General features: G+C 45.6%; 1 protein-coding gene across 5 annotated transcripts in view; it reads right to left on the bottom strand.

Moving 5' to 3' along the window:
• LOC126281243 (uncharacterized) overlaps positions 1-18414 on the bottom strand; it is a 981147-nt gene that overhangs the window by 135359 nt on the left and 827374 nt on the right. For all 5 annotated transcript variants that reach the window (XM_049980028.1, XM_049980026.1, XM_049980027.1 and 2 more), the window contains one exon: positions 7250-7405. In XM_049980028.1, the coding sequence (XP_049835985.1) occupies positions 7250-7405 (156 nt within the window). The remainder of the gene's footprint in view (positions 1-7249; positions 7406-18414) is intronic.

Here is an 18414-nt window from a genome sequence, read left to right on the forward strand (position 1 = left end):
GGACCATTCGCAACCGTCTCCATGAAGCTGGGCTACGGTCCCGCACACCGTTAGGCCCCAACATCGTGCAGCCCGCCTCCAGTGGTGTCGCGACAGGCGTGAATGGAGGGACGAATGGAGACGTGTCGTCTTCAGCGATGACAGTCGCTTCTGCCTTGGTGCCAATGATGGTCGTATGCGTGTTTGGCGCCGTGCAGGTGAGCGCCACAATCAGGACTGCATACGACCGAGGCACACAGAGCCAACACCCGGCATCATGGTGTGGGGAGCGATCTCCTACACTGGCCGTACACCTCTGGTGATCGTCGAGGGGACACTGAATAGTGCACGGTACATCCAAACCGTCATCGAACCCATCGTTCTACCATTCCTAGACCGGCAAGGGAACTTGCTGTTCCAACAGGACAATGCACATCCGCATGTATCCCATGCCACCCAACGTGTTCTAGAAGGTGTAAGTCAACTACCCTGGCCAGCAAGATCTCCGTATCTGTCCCCCATTGAGCATGTTTGGAACTGGATGAAGCGTCGTCTCACGCGGTCTGCACGTCCAGCACGAACGCTGGTCCAACTGAGGCGCCAGGTGGAAATGGCATGGCAAGCCGTTCCACAGGACTACATCCAGCATCTCTACGATCGTCTCCATGGGAGAATAGCAGCCTGCATTGCTGCGAAAGGTGGATATACACTGTACTAGTGCCGACATTGTGCATGCTCTGTTGCCTGTGTCTATGTGCCTGTGGTTCTGTCAGTGTGATCATGTGATGTATCATGTGATGTATCTGCCAATAAAGTTTCCCCTTCCTGGGACAATGAATTCACGGTGTTCTTATTTCAATTTCCAGGAGTGTATTTGCCGATACACGTACATAAGCACAATAGCGAAATCTTTCCTCCAACCGCTGGCGAAAGTGTGGGCTGACCTGAAAGGGGCCGTGGAACAGCAACCCGCGCCGCGCTGCGTATTGGCGACCTCTGGCCAGGTTTCCCACGGTCAGCACTGGGCACGCAGTACGGGAAGGAGATCAGGCAGGCGCTTCGGTCTCTCCAAGGAGGAATGTCACGATCACCGACACGCCTCTCGCCAGGGGCTCCACCCATCTCCTGCACCTTCTGCGAGCACTTTCAAAGCGAGCTATCGGTCACTGCTGACGAAACAAAACGGTACAACCGAACAAGTACCGTGGAATACCGTCTCGTCACTTGACATCCGACAGTACTTACACCGATGAGGCAAAACTATATAGGGTGCTGGGCCACCTCTAAACGTAATAGAACGGAGATTCTGCGTCTCATGGATTCCGGCAAGTCAATGGTAGATCTCCATACGTTTGTGGCACGCGGCGCATATGTACATGTCAAGCAAACACTTCCCGTAAATTACAGGGCGGCGGTTTGTTGGCGCGGAGCTAGCATCTTACAGCGTCCCTGATGTGTTCCATCGAGTTCATTCCGGCCAATTTGGTGACCAAGGCAACAACGTGACCCCATCATGTTCCTAAAACTACCGTAACAAGATTCTGGCCTTATCACACGGCCAGTTTCAGCGCTGAAAGGCCGCGTGCGTGGCCGCGCGGTTTGGGGCGTCATGTCACGGATTGCGCGGCCCCTCCCGCCGGAGGATCGAGTCCTCCCTCGGGCATGGGTGTGTATGTTAATCTTAGCATAAGTTAGATTAAATCAGTTTAAGAAGTGTGTAAGACTAGGGACCGATGACCTCAGGAGTTTGGTCCCTTAGGAACTTATCCGCACACGCACACATATTTGAACCACTGAACGACGCCATTGCCGTTGGAGAAGACATCATCATGTAATGTTCAATATATTTTCAAGAGGCGATGTGCCACGGCTCGTAGAGGTTCGAAAAATGTTGTGATTACCGTCTTGAGCTGCTGATATAATCTTTATTTTAACAACCGGTTTCAGTCGACAGACAATCATCAGGTTCTTAAAAGCATCTACATCATCGTATTAGGTGAATAAAGTCACTGACGTCAGATAATAAATCCATGAATTCCTCACTATTGTCACATCGTAATACAAATCATTGTGCATCCGTTCACAACTGATGTAACTCGAAAGTGAGCGAGAGCATTGGCTAACATAGTTTATATCTGGAAGGTGTAATTTATGTCACGAAGTGTCGACAGTAACAAATTCGTTGTTTTATTATCTCACGTCAGTGGATATATTCACCTAATACGATGTTGTAAATGTTTCTACGAACCTAATGGTGGTCAATCGAACTAAAGTGGCCGGATTTTACCAGCAGGTCAGCGCCGTAATGATGACGTTTTTCATTTGATATTCACGTAGTCCACAGGTCTCACGGAAGCATAGGTAAATATCGTTCTTAGCGTAGCACTGTTCCCATAGGCCTACGTCCGTCGCCTGGTTCGTATTTCGAGCAAGTGTTCATCTCGACTAAGGCAGATCTGATGTGATAGGAAAAGTGATAGACTACGTGACACATTTTCGTTGATCCGTAGTGCAGTATCGATAACTTCCTGCCCACTGCACTCATAAGTTAAGGTCGTTGGGTCAGGATGGGAAGCACGCAAACAGCCGACCGGCTTCGCCATATTCGAGTTGCATATTTTTAGGCGCCGGACCGTAACAATCCGCCCTTTGTCAGTGTTGTTTATATCAATGCATTTCCCCATTTCCAGGCCGTATCGTCGGTAGAATGAGACCCGATTCGTCTCTGCTCAGCTCATGTACTGTCCTCAACTCGAGACGTTCCCGCAACGCCACACAGACAACGAGCTGTAGGCCAGCGTAGAGAACTGGCGGAAAGCGCTGGCGGCTGCCTTCTATAACGAGGGTATTGGAAAGTTGGTACAACGCTACGACAAACGTCTAAGTCGGATCGGCGACTACGGAGATAAGTAGCTGCAAGATGTAGCTAACTGTTGCAAATAAAACAATTTTGATTTTACTGAGGTTTCCACTTCGCGACCTGTCGTTCCTTACCTTCCGGAACCGTGCGACTGCTACGGTCGCAGGTTGGAATCCTGCCTCGGGCATGGATGTGTGTGATGTCCTTAGGTTAGTTAGGTTTAAGTAGTTCTAAGTTCTAGGGGACTAATGACCACAGCAGTTGAGTCCCATAGTGCTCAGAGCCATTTGAACCATTTGTTCCTTACCTTCCGAATAGCCCTCGTACATTGCCTCTTACAGACATCTGCTGCACTGAGAGTAAGTTTGCAAGGAGATCGGCAATCTCTCCTATGAAGGTCACAGTCACCATCATTCAACTGCACTCATCTGCTACAATCGTATTCGGAGCAATCAGATTCTGCGTAGGTGGCGCTCGCTCTATAGTTAACTTATACATTCGTGTTGTGTATTTCGAAGTACGTTGTTGCCAGGCTTTGCACGGTTACATATTTTTATGTCGCCCCATTCCCACTTCTAACGAGACACTAAGAGTGAAATCATATTGAAACTGTAGCCACCCTGTTAGGTAACATATGAAACCACTGATTCGACTCTAGTTCTACTTGTCATCTTCCTCCACCCTCACAAACACGATTAGCAGGGAGCCTTGTTCTCCCTTCCCCAGCACTTTTTCCAGGTGGTATGTCATACTGGTGCTAAACTCGGTTGAGATTGCTCCAGGCGTTCGAAAGTTGTGAGTAAATATCACTCCTTTTCTTTCCCCTGCCCCCCCCTCCCCTTTCCCTACCATCATCTGTAATAGCTATAGAGGTGCCCTAGTTGCATCCATTTTTTTCCAGATAGAAAGTCATTTGTGTACCAAGTTTGACTGAAATTACTCCTAAGGTTCCAGAGTTTCACAGTTAAAGAATTATCTAGGGGTTCATCTTAAGGCTCATTACATTGTTCTGATGAGTCTGTAACGTCCACTGTTCAAAGTGCCGTCAATGCGAACAAGAGGTGACCGAGACGTGTAACCAATGGCACCCCGTACCATCACGCCAGGCGCTACGCCAGTATGGCGATGACGAATACACGCTTCCAATGTGCTTTCACCGCGATGTCGCCAAACACGCATGCAACCATCACCATACTCTAAACAGAACCTGGATTCATCAGAAAAACTGACGTTTTCCATTCGTGCACCCAGGTTCGTCGTTGAGTACACCGTAGCAGGCTCTTCTGTCTGTGATGCAGCGTCAAGGGTAACCGCAGCCATGATCTCCGAGCTGATAGTCCATGCTGCTGCAAACGTCGTCGAACTGTTCGTGCAGATGGTTGTTGTCTTGCAAACGTCCCCATCTGTTGACTCAGGGGTCGAGACGTGGCTGCACGATCCGTTACAGCCATGCGGATAAGATGCCTGTCATTTCACTACTAGTGATACGAGGCCTTTGGGATCCGGCACGGCGTTCCGTTTTACCCTACTGCACCCACTGTTCCATATTCTGCTAACAGTCATTGGATCTCGACCAACGCGAGCAGCAATGTCGCGATAGGATAAACCGCAATCGCGATAGGCTACAATCCGACCTTTATCAAAGTAGGAAACGTGATGGTACGCATTTCTCCTCCTGACACGAGGCATCACAACAACGTTTCACCAGGCAACGCCGGTCAACTGCAGTTTGTGTATGAGAAATCGGTTGGAAACTTTGCTCATGTGAGCACGTTGTAGGTGTCGCCACTGGCGCCAGCTTTGTGTGAATGCTGTGAAAAGCTAATCATTTGCATATCTCAGCATCTTCTTCCTGCAGGTTAAATTTGGCGTTTGTAGCCCGTCATCTTGGTGGTGTAGCAATTTTAATGGCTAGTAGTGTAATTCAGAATGACGCAGTTACAGCAGTGTCACAGGTGTCGGGTTTTACGAGAGATGGGTCCACAGCGAAGCCGCGTCACCTGCCCCGCGGGACAAAGGCAGCGCTGGCTCTTGGGCAGCGTGAGCGGCTGCGGCCACCGAGCTCCGGCTGCGGGTCCCGTTACGTTATGACCCGCCAGGGGCCAGCGGTCGGCACCAGCGGGCCGGGCCTTCCCTGACCACTGCAGGGTGAACACCGCGGGCGACTCTTACTGAACGAGCAGCCATGTCAGGGAGTGTGATCCATCTAGGTCAACACCTTGAGGGCATCCCACAAGACCTTAGCGCAGCCGTCAACAGTCACGTGGCACAGTTGAAGAGCAAGTTGATAAGTAACTCCGTTCTTTGTTTCTTATCCTTTTTGTGCTGCGTAGTTTGACGGCAGTGACTTAACTTCATTGTTATTCCTGTGTATCAGTTTTAACGATCAACTCAGATAATTGTAGTTACATGACTAATTTTTCTTGTTTGCTGTTGCAAGTTTGTAGTTCTAGTACGCATTGAAATTACTGCGCACGAGTACCATAGCAGGCCAGTAAAGCAGCTAAAAATGGCTGACTCACTGATCAAGCGAAGAACTATGAGGTAATTCGTTTCTTGCCACAGCGTAAATACTGGAACTGTTTCGGACAGACTAAGAGACTAGTTTAGCCATCGCATGACGAGCCTTGTAGTGAACGCACGCTTTCAGTGGACTGTCATACGGCAAGTCTCCTATTTATTTGTTTTATTTATTTACACATCAAGTTCCGTAGGACCAAATTGAGGAGCAAATCTCCAAGGTCATGGAACATGAAATTACAACATAAAAGTAATAACAGATTAAAATAAATGTTGATGAACCCGAAAAAAGTCAATCCATAAGTTTAAGGAAACGCAGTCAACAATATAATAAGAATCAGCTTAATTTTTCAAGGAACTCCTCGACAGAATAGAAGGAGTGACCCATGAGGAAACTTTTCAGTTTCGATTTGAAAGCGCGTGTATTACTACTAAGATTTTTGAATTCGAGTGGTAGCTTGCCACAGCGTAAATATTGCAGCTGTTTCAGACAAACTAAGATACTAGTTTAGTGAGGGGACACTTTCACTGGACTGTCACATCAGAGGTTTTGTAGTCAAGGTATACTTTCACTAGACCATTGCATCATCGACCATGCACTGACTACACACTTTTATTGGTGCATTATATGACAGGCCTTGTAGCGAGGATATGCTTCCGTTGCTCTGTAATATGACAGGCCTCACAGTGAAATGTGCTTTGTTTGGATTATCATATGATGAGCCTCATAGCGAATCAAAACTTTCATTCAACTCTCGTATGACATGTCTCATAGAGAAAATTGGACTTTCATATCACAGGCCTCATAATGAGGGCACACATTGGTTGGACTGTCATATCACAGACCTGGTAGTGAAGGCACTCCTTTGGCTTGTCAAATGAAGTACTTCATGGTAAAGGTAGGCTGTCTTTGGTCAGTCACGTGATGGGTATTCTACCGAAGGCACGCTTTCATTTAGACTGTACTGCTACGGGCCTCTTTGCAAAAGCATGTTTTCATTTCCTCTCCATATGATGAGATGGTGCAGGCATGCTATTACTGGACAATCATATGACAGGTCTTACAGTACCATGTATTCATCTTATGGTCTTGTAATGAGCTTCATACTAAGGGTATACCTTTATTGGTCAATCATATGGCATGACTTTATTGTACTCTTATATAATGAGCCTGACAAGGAGGTCAAGGTTTCATTTGTCTGTCATGTGACAGGCTTCATCGTGAGGGCACAGTTGTGGTAGACTGTCATAAGCTAAAATTCATGAGGAGGGTAGGGTTTCATTGGGTGATCGTAACATGAGCGTCGTACTGAACACAGTTTTATTAGACTGTGATATGATAGGCCTAATGGTAGTTCTACACTTTCATTGGTCAGTCATATGATGGAAAGGTATGCTTTTACTGAACTGTCATACGGTGACCTTCAGAGTAATGACATACTTTCATTGTATCATCACATAATTAGTCTCATATAGAGCGAAAGCTTTCATTGGATCGTGATATGGTGAGTCCTTAAGTAAGGACTTGGTTTCATTGGATTGTCACATGAAAGGCCTCATAGTAAGGGCACATTTCAATACACTGTCACATGATGAGTCTCATGGAGAGGGGATGCTTTCATTGGATCACCATATGACTACTTTTATACTTTATAATGAGGATTGGTCCCTCAAATAATGGGTCTCTTCGTTGAAGGATTAATCCAGCATCGTAAGCTCCGACCACGAACTTCAGACAGTTTAGGGAGTGACAGAGCCATCAGCTCCAACGTCTTTAAAGCCCCTTCCACCATATGTTGAGCGCCTGCTCTCGTGGCCCCGATGGCCCGAAGAATGATGCCACGCCAGGGCCAGGACGTGCGTTACAACCATAAAGAGGGGCGCACGTACCTTGAGCGTCTTGTCGAGCAGCACGTCCGCGGTGGTGGGCGGCGAGTTGGTGGGCGAGCGCGGCAGCCCCAGGTCCTCGTCCGTGTCCTCACTCGTCTCCTGCTGGTCCCTCTGCTGCCCGCTGCGCCGCCGCCGCACCGCGTCCAGCAGCTCATCCTGCACACACCACACACACCAGCACGTCAGCTCCAGTGTGGCAACTAGCGGCCAAACACGGCGCGCACTACAAGTTTTGATCACAGTTACACTACTGGACATTAAAATTGCTACACCACGAAGATGAAGTGCTACAGACGCGAAATTCAATCGACAAGAAGAAGATGCTGTGGTATGCAAATGATTAGCTTTTCGGAGCATTCACAGAACGTTAGCGCCGGTGCCGACACCTACAACGTGATGACATGAGGAAAGTTTCCAACCGATTTCTCATACACAAACACCAGTTGACCGGCGTTGCCTGGTGAAACGTTGTGATGCCTCGTGTAAGGAGGAGAAATGAGTACCATCGCGTTTCCGACTTTGATAAAGGTCGGATTGTAGCCTATCGCGATCAGTCAGGACAGTGTGGCGAATTTTGACGTTAATGGGCTATAGCAGCAGCACGACATCGCCTGCAGCGCCTCTCCTGGGCTCGTGACCATATCGGTTGTGCCCTAGAGGACTGGAAAACCGTGTTCCAATTTGAGCAGATAAGAGCTGATGGTATGGTTCGAGTGTGGCGCAGATCCCACGAATCCACCGACCCAAGTTGTCAACATGGCACTGTCCAAGTTGGTAGAGGCTCCATAACGGTGTGTGCTGTGTTTCAGTGGAGTGTGCTGGGTCCCTTGGTCCAACTGAACCGATCAGTGACTGGAAATGATGATGTTTGGCTACTTGCAGGCCATCTGCTGCTACTCATGCTCCCAAACAACGATAGAATTTTTATGGATGGCAATGTGCCATGTCACTGGACCACAGTAGTTCGTGAATGCTTTGAACAACATTTTGGCCAATTCGAGTGAATGATATGGCCACCTAGATCGCCCGACATGAATCCGGTTGAACATTTATGGTACACATTTGAGAGATCAACTCGTGCACAAAACCAATCACTGCCAACACTTTTGCAATAATAAACAGCTACAGAGGCAGCATGCTCAATATTTCTGCAGATGGCTTCCATTGACTTTAGTTTATCCCACGCTGAGATGCCGCACTACACGATACTGGGAGGTATCCTATGTCTTTTGTCACCACTGTGTATAATAATTCGAAACTGTGTGTGCGTTTGTTTGTTTGTTTGTTTGTTACTCCTTCACGCTGAAGTGACAGGACGGATGTGTATGGAATTTTGAATAGAGATAGGTTTTACTCTCAATTAAAACTTACGCTACCTTACGTATATTTGCCTATCAAAGGCGTAGGTTGGGGATGAAAAAGGAATGTAGCTCACGGAGAATACCCACACTTAATTCATCCAGTATTTGAGAACGAGAGCATTTTGTAACTTGCAACAAACTTTACACACAATACCAAACCTTTGCTAAACTTTTCCTCTCTGACAACCCTTACAAAATCATGAAAGGAAAAAGGTTTATCGTTTACTACATTTTCTTTTTGTAGCAAAATCGTCGAATGAAGCATGGCGTTTTAGTTTATTACTTCATTACTCGTAAAGCATTCGCGCCGCATTTTGCTGACAGTATTCACCAGCAAAATTATATTATTGAACAATACATAGCTGAAGCGATACAATGCCATAAGCATTCAACTGCATGGAAATGGAATAGCAGGGCGAAATTCGCTAGACATACAGCTGAAATATGTGTGCAAATGCAGTGAAATATATTTTACATGTGTGTACACAGACAAAGAAATGTGTAAAAACCTCATTCTAAACCCTTGGAACAACTTCAATCAAATATTGGAAAGTATTAGTTATCATATGGCAATAAATACTATCGGAGTAAGAACCACCAACCTCCGATTACGGTGAGCGTGATAACGTGGGGAGAGAAGGGGAGAAGGAGGAATTGGACAGCAGAGAGATGAAACGAGGAGACTGACACAAATGATGGGGGAGGGGGCTAGAGATGGGCAGAGGGAGGGGTGAAGAGGGGATGGACGGAGACTGGGGGAAGAGGAGGTGAAAACAGAGAGGCGTGGAGCACGTTTCCACACAGGGAGGGAAGGAGGAGATGGACAGTGAGAGATGGAAGGAGAAGAGAGACTAATAGAATACTGGAAGAATAACATCATAGCGCGCGGCTGGTTTTCTAACATGAACCCGCATGTTTCCATAACGTGGTTGATTAACGGTATGCTTTCAGGTGGTGAGTCGTGTAGATGATTTCATTTTTAAACATGTTTCGACGACTCAGTCGTCTTCCTGTGTATTTCGTTCCACTCTGTAAAGAGAAAAAGTCTTCTTCGTAACTTTAAAACGACAATAATCTCCGAAAGTCGGCTGTGTACCGCATCGCATGCGAATGTTGCTTGCCGTACGGGGGGAGCCTGTTATAACAGTCAAGGAGGAACGGCGATACATCCGGCTGAAATAATCAAGCAAAGCTCTGGCTGAAAACTGCCTCGAATATAATCATGAATTCAAATACAAGGAGACCAACATCATGAGGCAAACGCCAAGTTTCTGCGTCAGTGCAGTTAGGAAGTCTGTCGAGATAAAGAGATCGGAAAATCTGATATACTAAGAGTTAAAGTCAGGCGCTTAAATTATTAAGAGCTAGCCGGCCATTATATTCATCAGAGTTGGGAAATGTTGAGACAATCTGCGTTTCCTGGAATAACTTGTGCAGTCTCCGAAAAACAACTGAGCATCAAGCACGCAGCAGACGTTGGCCGTTCAACTGTGCTGTACAGGGCTGTAACAGGTATAAGTGCATATATATTTATATATGGTTCCTTAATATGTACACACATCAGTGTGTTGATTTTTTTTCTCTGCATCAAACAGTCTTCCCACAAACACATCACAAACTTTACGACCTGATGTTTCCTACTTGGTGGTTCTCCTCCACTAAGTGGATCAAGTAGGTCAGAGTAGATTATCCGTTTTGCGTCCACACGTCCACAATTCAACACCTGACTTGCTGCCCAGCGGAAAATAAGTCTTAATAGCTTGCTCTTACCACATGAACTTGGAAGTACTAACCAACCTAAAAACATACATCTCGTAATGCCTATAATCATCAGTCTACAAATGACGTAAACACTGATGTAACGCCGTTCAGAGCACTGTCCTCAGTCACCAACAGAAATACTCGTACGTGCAGTTATACTCGTTACATCCTGTTGATAGCAGCACAACACTAGCAACACTTCACAGTCTGGTTTGAGTAAAAGCAGCGCGTACGCATAAAGGAGAACTTGCCGCATCTGAAGTGGACTAGTGGGTCAGTCGTCGAAACATTGTGAATAATTCTTTTTATTTAATTGTCTTGACTGTAAAACTTCTGTTGAACAGAATTGCCGGTTTTGGATAAGCAATAGCCATGTTTGGAATCTCTCATTCTGCAGCAAGTAATGGCCATGCAAAAATAACGTCATTGTTACATAATTTGACTTGTTGCAGTGCAGCAAAATTAGATATTCTGAGGATGGTAACGGTAATTCTCTTCAGAAACTTTGCATTCAAGACAATTAAGTGAAAAGTATTACAACATGACCGCTCTCCAGATTTTCAGTTTATGTAAAATTCTATTCTATTGTACATAAAATAGAAAGAACAACTTGGTTGAACGCCCCAAGTGCGTCATTAATTTTCTAATGGGTTGATTTTATTACGGCCATAAAAATATATTGTGATCGCTGTTTATGATGACGGTAATGTACTGGGTACAGTTTGAACGCATTGACAATTTGCTGTTTGCAATGCTGCATTATTGGTTACGTGTCACAGTGTGCCTCTAGGAGCTGTGGTACGTTATCCTACCTTAATTTTCAAATAAATTATGTTGAGCTTTCACCAAAACTTTTTTCCTTGCTGATAACCGTCTTTTGTACTTTTAGTAGCTCTGAAAATTGTTATTCAGTATCTGCAACCAGTAATATAATAGCTTATTTATATTGCAATCAAGACAAATAAATTTATAACTAAGTACTACATCAGCAATGAAAACGAAGTTAGCTCTGTGGCTCCAGTTTGTAAGAAATCGTTAGGATGTGGAAGGACGAGATATCGCACCTCTTTGCTATTTTATTTTGTTAGTTAATTATCGTTCACTCAGTCATTACACCCATCGACAAAACAGATTGTGTACCAGCACGTAAGTGCGGGCATATCTAAGCACGTATGTTAAAGCCATACAGAAATTCTGTACAAGCTGTAATGGTGGGATTAAAGCAGGAAAATTACTTTCCCAAGCATCTTCAGTCTCCAAAGAACTACCACAAGGCAGCTCTGCGGCTCCCAGCGTATTAAAATCTGCTTAGAGTTTCTGAATTCTGTCACATACGTATCAATGGCTTCGTAAGTCATTATGCACTGAATATTTACAAGGTTTATATTTTTTAAATTTGACATATGTACTAAAGTGTTAAGAGAACAGTTGTGTGTTTATAACGCAGTGGGTATACAATCAGCTTATACTACTTCAGTACGCTTCTACAATGCGTCTAGTCACGAAACTATGGCTTTCTTCTGTTGGAGCTGTCACTGTACCTTGCGTAGGGTGTACAGTATTTTGTAACCTTCTGATGTTTTCCATTCTATTAAGTTTGTTTCTAAGACTTCCGCTGGTCACTAGTCACCGAGGGAGACACACGTTTTGTTATTGGCAAAAAGTCGAAAGTGTGCTTTACGAGTCCACCAATAAAATCAAATGTGATCACACTAATGTCGCCATTGTTTGAGTTGAAAGTGAATTCTGAATAACTAGCAGGACTCAGTTTTATCTTTCATTGACGCTCCACTACTGATGCTTTTATTTTCTTTTTGAAGCGGAGCTCATTTCACCGGAAACAATTCCACTATTCCTCTTAGAGAGTGTCCAGCTTTCTGGCAGAAACTCCATCACCACCTGTTAAAACCCAGAATACTCACCGAACTCTCTGTTTGGATTTAAATTTTTTGTCCTTAACACAATGCATAGTGATCATTCCCTGTAGAACCGCCTGTTCTCCAACAGAAGTGGCATTTTACGAAATGAATATAACTACTGTTGACTTCCTGCGTCAACAGCAACTGTCGAAGAGCAGCTTCTTTAGCACAGTATGACGCATCTATTCCTGCAGAGTCACAAATCGCAGTCAAACACTTTTACCAAAAGCTGTGAAAAAGTACCGATTCAATTTCTCTCTAATTGCCTTCTACCTTTACTACAATCTTTTGCACAACTGAAGAACATTGTAAAATTTTCAACTGCATTTTCTCGCAATTTGCTCACCTGTGCTGTGTATATGACAGCATTCTCCTGCATCCACTCAAGTGTTGTCTTGCATAACGGCACACAGTCGTCAAACAGAATAAAAAGGAGAGTTGTGGCTGCAGGAAGGACACGGGCGTGAATGAGGTAATACGACTCTTGGGTCGCAGACATGTGAGGCCTAAGCGACAGTTAAAACTTTCGCATTGAAACTTTAAATACGAGTTTCTGCTTAGGCCGTATTTACGCGTTGGATTATTCAGAATAAAAATAAGAGCTTTCTCTTTTCCGCAATCTTTTAACAATCGGCGGCAGAGAAACTCGGAAAGAAATATTAAGACCTGTATTTGTACTTAACTTTTAGCTTGAACTGTAAGCGCTTAATGAACAAAGTGGCAGTCCGCAGCTCGTGGTCATGCGGTAGCGTTCTCGCTTCCAGCGTTCGATTTCCGGCGGGGTTAGGGATTTTCTCTGCCTCGTGATAACTGGGTGTTGTGTGATGTCCTTAGATTAGTTAGGTTCAAGTAGTTCTAAGATATAGGGGACTGATGACCATAGATGTTAAGTCCTATAGTACTCAGAGCTAGCCAAATGATGAGGACAACACAAACACCGAGTAACCATGAGCAGGTAAAAAATCCTTGACCCTGTCCCGAATCAAACCCGGGACCCCGAGGTTGGGAAGCGAGAACGTGACCGCGAGACCACGAGCGGCGAGAGGGAGAAGATGAAGAGAGTGGGGAGGATGAGATGGACACAGAGAAGGGGAGGTGAAAATGTGTTCAGGGCTCCCAGATATGTGACTTGTTCGAAGACTTCTTAAGTAATAGAACCCAGTATGTTTCTTCGACAGCGAGTGTTCATCGGAGACAGCAGTAACATCAGGAGCTCCCCAGAGAAGAGTGGTAGGACCGTTGGAATGAATGGAATGTGTGTGAAATCTTATGGGACTTAAATGCTAAGGTCATCAGTCCCTAAGCTTACACACTACTTAACCTAAACTATCCTAAGGACAAACACACACACCCATGCCTGAGGGAGGAGTCGAACCTCCGCCGGGACCAACCGCACAGTCTATGACTGCAGCGCCTCAGACCACTCGGCTAATACCGCGCGGCTAGGACCGTTGCTATTTTCTGTATACATAAATGATCTGGCAGACAGGGTAGGCATAAATCTGAGGCTGTTTGCTGATGATGATGTGCCGTACATGAAGGTGTCGAAGATAAGTGCATTTAGGTTAAGAGAAGATGACCTAGACGATATTTCTAGCTGGTGTGTTGAACGGCAGCTGGCTCTTAATGTAGAAAAATGAAAGATAATACGCGTGAGTGCGAAAAGTAAACCGACAATGTTCGGATACAGCATTAGCAGTCTTCCGCTTGACACAGTCACGTCGATTAAATATCAGGACGTAACATTGCGAAGCGATATGAAACGAAACGAGCATGTGTGGACTGAGATAGGGGAAGCGAATGGTCAACTACGGTTTATTGGGAGAATTTTAGGAAAGTGTAGTTCATCTACAAAGAAGATCGTATAATAGGACGCTAGTGCGACGTATTCTTGAGTACTGATCGAGTATTTGGGATCCGCACCAGGTCGAATTGAGAGAAGACATCGCAACGATTCTGAGGCGAAATGCTAGATTTGTTACCGCTAAGTTCGATCAGCATGCAAGTGTTACGGATATGCTTCGGGAGCTCAAGTGGTAATCCCTGGCGGGAGGAAGACATTTACTTCGAAGAACACTACTGAGAAAGTTTAGAGAATCGCCATTTGAAGCTGACTGCAGAACGATCGTACTGCCGCTAACATACATTTCGCGTTCGGACCACGAAGATGGCCGGCCGGAGTGGACGAGAGCGGTTCTAGGCACTACAATCTGGAACCGAGCGACTTCTACAATCGCAGGTTCGAATCCTGCCTCGGGCATGGATGTGTGTGATGTCCTTAGGTTAGTTAGGTTTAAGTAGTTCTAAGTTCTTGGGGACTGATGACCTCAGAAGTTAAATCCCATAGTGCTCAGAGCTATTTGAACCATTTTTGAACCACGGAGATGAGACACGAGGAATTAGGGCTCATACGGAGGCATATAGATAGTCGTTTTTCCCTCGCTCTGTTTGCGAGTGGGACAGGAAAGGAAACGACTAGTTGTGGTGCCCTCCGCCACGCACCGTACGGTGGCTTGCAGAGTATGTGTGTAGATGTAGATGTTACGATTTAAAGTAATGGATACAATGCCTATAAAATTCTCAATATGTTTAACTCACATTTACACGCTATTTGTTGCATAATCAGTACGTTGTACAATGTACAGCCATTTCAACAGCACGATGCGTAGATGTGTGCTCTTACCCCTGCCGCAGTATTTGCACTGTATGGCAGTGACGCAGAGACCATACCGACGCTTCGTGCGTTGAGACAGCTCGGGAAAGAGGGGGGAGGAAAGCACACCAAGAGCTATACTTCCCAGAACATGCAGATAAGTGAGGGCAGTTGACATTATTGCAGGTACAGTAGCTTACGGACTCACCATCACTCATCAAAACAAAACTAATGAGACATGAGAGCAGCCGCGAGTAACAGCTAGTACAATATATGTCAAAACTTGCGAAACTTTGCACCTAGATACGTGTATATTTCCGTAGCCGAAGTAATTAAAGTAACGGTTTCTTTTGAGTCTGTTATAGAATCCACATCCATTCTCTTCATTTTCTTTTTCATTTTTTCCCGTTTCCATTTATTATTGTTAATGTTAGTATTATTATTGTTATTCAAGCTGTGCAAAAATTTTGCAGAAGAGTTTCTGTCATCTCTGTGAATAAAAAGTATACATATTGATAATTCACAAGCAAACAGTTGATTCACAGAGAAGAAAGGTGCAGTTCTGTAAACCTTGATCCGGTTATCAGTAAAGACTAACAAGTGGGTGGGAGCTTTAGAGATAAGAAAACTGACTGACTGAGATAACCTATAAAAACACCAGCTTCAACACATCGCAAAACATGGACAGAGGCCGGAAACCAACGAGAATGTAAGACACAGCCGTTCAGCCTTGGAGAACAGGCGGCTGACGGTGGCCAATTATTCAGGTTCCTTTCTGGTACCGGCGGGGAATTTAATAAGCTGTCGGTGTGTGGGCGCCCGGCGCGGTGACTCAGCAGAGGAACTCGAGAGGTCGGTCAGAGTTAACCGAGCGCGACGCTAGAAAAGTCCTGTATATTTTACACGTGCGTCAGCAGTCTGAGGGTCACACTACAAGGCAACACCTACGCCGAATGGGTCGTTCCGCTGGTTTCTCGCAAATAGGACTTTCACTTCTTGCCGTATATGCACAAATGATGCGTAGTGCTAAATAATGCTCTCATATAATTATGTGGTAGATTACTGTTGGGGTTACATTTGGTTCTTCAAAATCAGTACCGTCGTTTCGGACTTTCTGATTCCTACCTCACCATCTGTAGCCAAACCATCCATCTTACTAATACAATAAAATGTCTTGGACTAACTCTCGTCCACAAACAAACTTGGCGCCGCTACTCATAAACCGTTCAACACGGCGTTCACAGGAGATTAAAGTGACAAACTGCTTAACAGATCATACTTAGCATGTATGCTTCCACCATACACCACACCCAAAAAGCTCTTACTCGATCCTATTCTTGGACTCGCAAAAGTAGCTAGGATACCACACTTCTAGAACCTTACTACTACTCAAAATTCGTAAAGCGCCACGCACGTCGCTTCGTCTTCCGTAACCATCTTCCGCCTCCCACACGCATCATCTTCCAGCTGATTTAAGTTCCTTTGTTAATCAGAGACAAAGGTATCGTAAACAATGCCCCAGGGAAGTACGACAGGACCTCGACGTACATAAAGTGTCGTATACGAGGTTATAGGATGACTTGGACGGAACTTGTATATGGTGTGATGAAAGGCATGTTGCTCTAAGTGTGGGAAAATCAAAAGCAGATGAGTAGGAAAACTGTCCTGTAATGTTCGTATTGTGGTGTACTGACTGACACAGTCGCCTCGATTACACACCGCAGCGCCAAATAAACTGGTATACGCACTCGTATTCAAATACAGAGATATGTAAACAGGCAAAATACTGCGCAGTGGTCGGCAACGTCTGTACAATGCAAGTGCTTGGTGCAGTTGTTAGATCGTTTATTGCTGCTACAGTGGGATTTTATCAAGATTTAAGTGAGTTTGAACGTGGTGCTACAGTCGGCGCATGAGCGGTGGGACACAGCATCTCCGATGTAACGATGAAGTGGAGATTTTCCCCGTACGACCATTTCACCAGCGCACCGTGAATATCAGGAATCTGGTAGAAAACAACATCAACTCTCCGACATCGCTGCGGCCGGAAAAAGATTATGCAAGAACGGGACCAACGACGGTTGAAGAGAATCTTTCAACGTGACAGAAGTGCAAACCTACCGCAAACTGTTCAGTTTGCAATGCTGGGCCATCAACAAGTGTCAGCTTGCGAATCATTCGACGAAACATCATCGTTATGGGCTTTCGGAGCCGAAGCACCGCTCGTGTACCATTGATGACTGCACGACACAAAGCTTTACGACTCGCCTGGGACCGTCAACACCGACATTGGAGTCCGCAGCTCGTGGTCGTGCGGTAGCGTTCTCGCTTCCCACGCCCGGGTTCCTGGGTTCGATTCCCGGCGGGGACAAGAATTTTCTGTGCCTCTTGATGACTGGGTGTTGTGTGATGTTCAAAAATGGTTCAAATGGCTCTGAGCACTATGGGACTTAACAGCTGTGGTCATCAGTCCCCTAGAACTTAGAACTACTTAAACCTAACCTAAGGACATCACACACATCCATGCCTGAGGCAGGATTCGAACCTGCGACAGTAGCAGTCGCGCGGTTCCGGACTGCGCGCCTAGAACTTCGAGACCACCGCGGCCGGCGTTGTGTGATGTCCTTAGGTTAGTTAGCTTTAAGTAGTTCTAACTTCTAGGTGACTGATGACCATAGATGATAAGTCCCATGGTGTTCAGAGCCATTTCAACCGACATTGGACTGTTGATGACTGGAAACATGTTGCCTGGTCGGACGAGTCTCGTTTCAAATTGTATCGAGCAGATGCACTTTACGGGTATGGAGACATCCTCATGAATCCATGGACCTTGCATGTCACCATGGGAGTCTTCAAGCTGGTGGAGGCTCTGTAATGGTGCGGGGCGTGTGCAGTTGGAGTGATATGGGACCCCTGATACGTCTAGATACGACTCTGACAGGTGACACGTACATAAGCATTCTGCCTGATCACCTGCATCCTTACTTGTCCATTGTGCATTCCGGCGGACTTAGACAATTCCAGCACGACAATGCGACACCCCACACATCCAGAATTGCTACAGAGTGGTTTCAGGAACACTCTTTTGAGTTTAAACACTTCCGCTGGCCACAAAAGTCCCCAGACATGAACATTATTGAGCTTATCTGGGATGCCTTGCAACGTCCTGTTCAGAAGAGATCTCCACCCCTCGTACTCTTACGGATTTACGGACAGCCCTGCAAGATTCATGACGTCTGTACCCTCTAGCACTACCTCAGACATTAATCGAGTCCATGCCAAGTCATATTGCGGCACTTCTGTGTACTCGTGGCGGCCCCACACGATATTAGCCAGGTGTACCAGTTTTTTTGTCTCTTTAGTGTAGAAGCGTAATGTTGCAAAGTGACATGATATGGAACGAGCACCTAAGGTCGGTTGATGGGAAGGTGAAAGGCTGACTTCGCATTATTGAGAGATTTCTATGAAAGT

This window comes from Schistocerca gregaria, chromosome 7 (assembly GCF_023897955.1).
Source record: "Schistocerca gregaria isolate iqSchGreg1 chromosome 7, iqSchGreg1.2, whole genome shotgun sequence".
Lineage (NCBI taxonomy): Eukaryota > Metazoa > Arthropoda > Insecta > Orthoptera > Acrididae > Schistocerca > Schistocerca gregaria.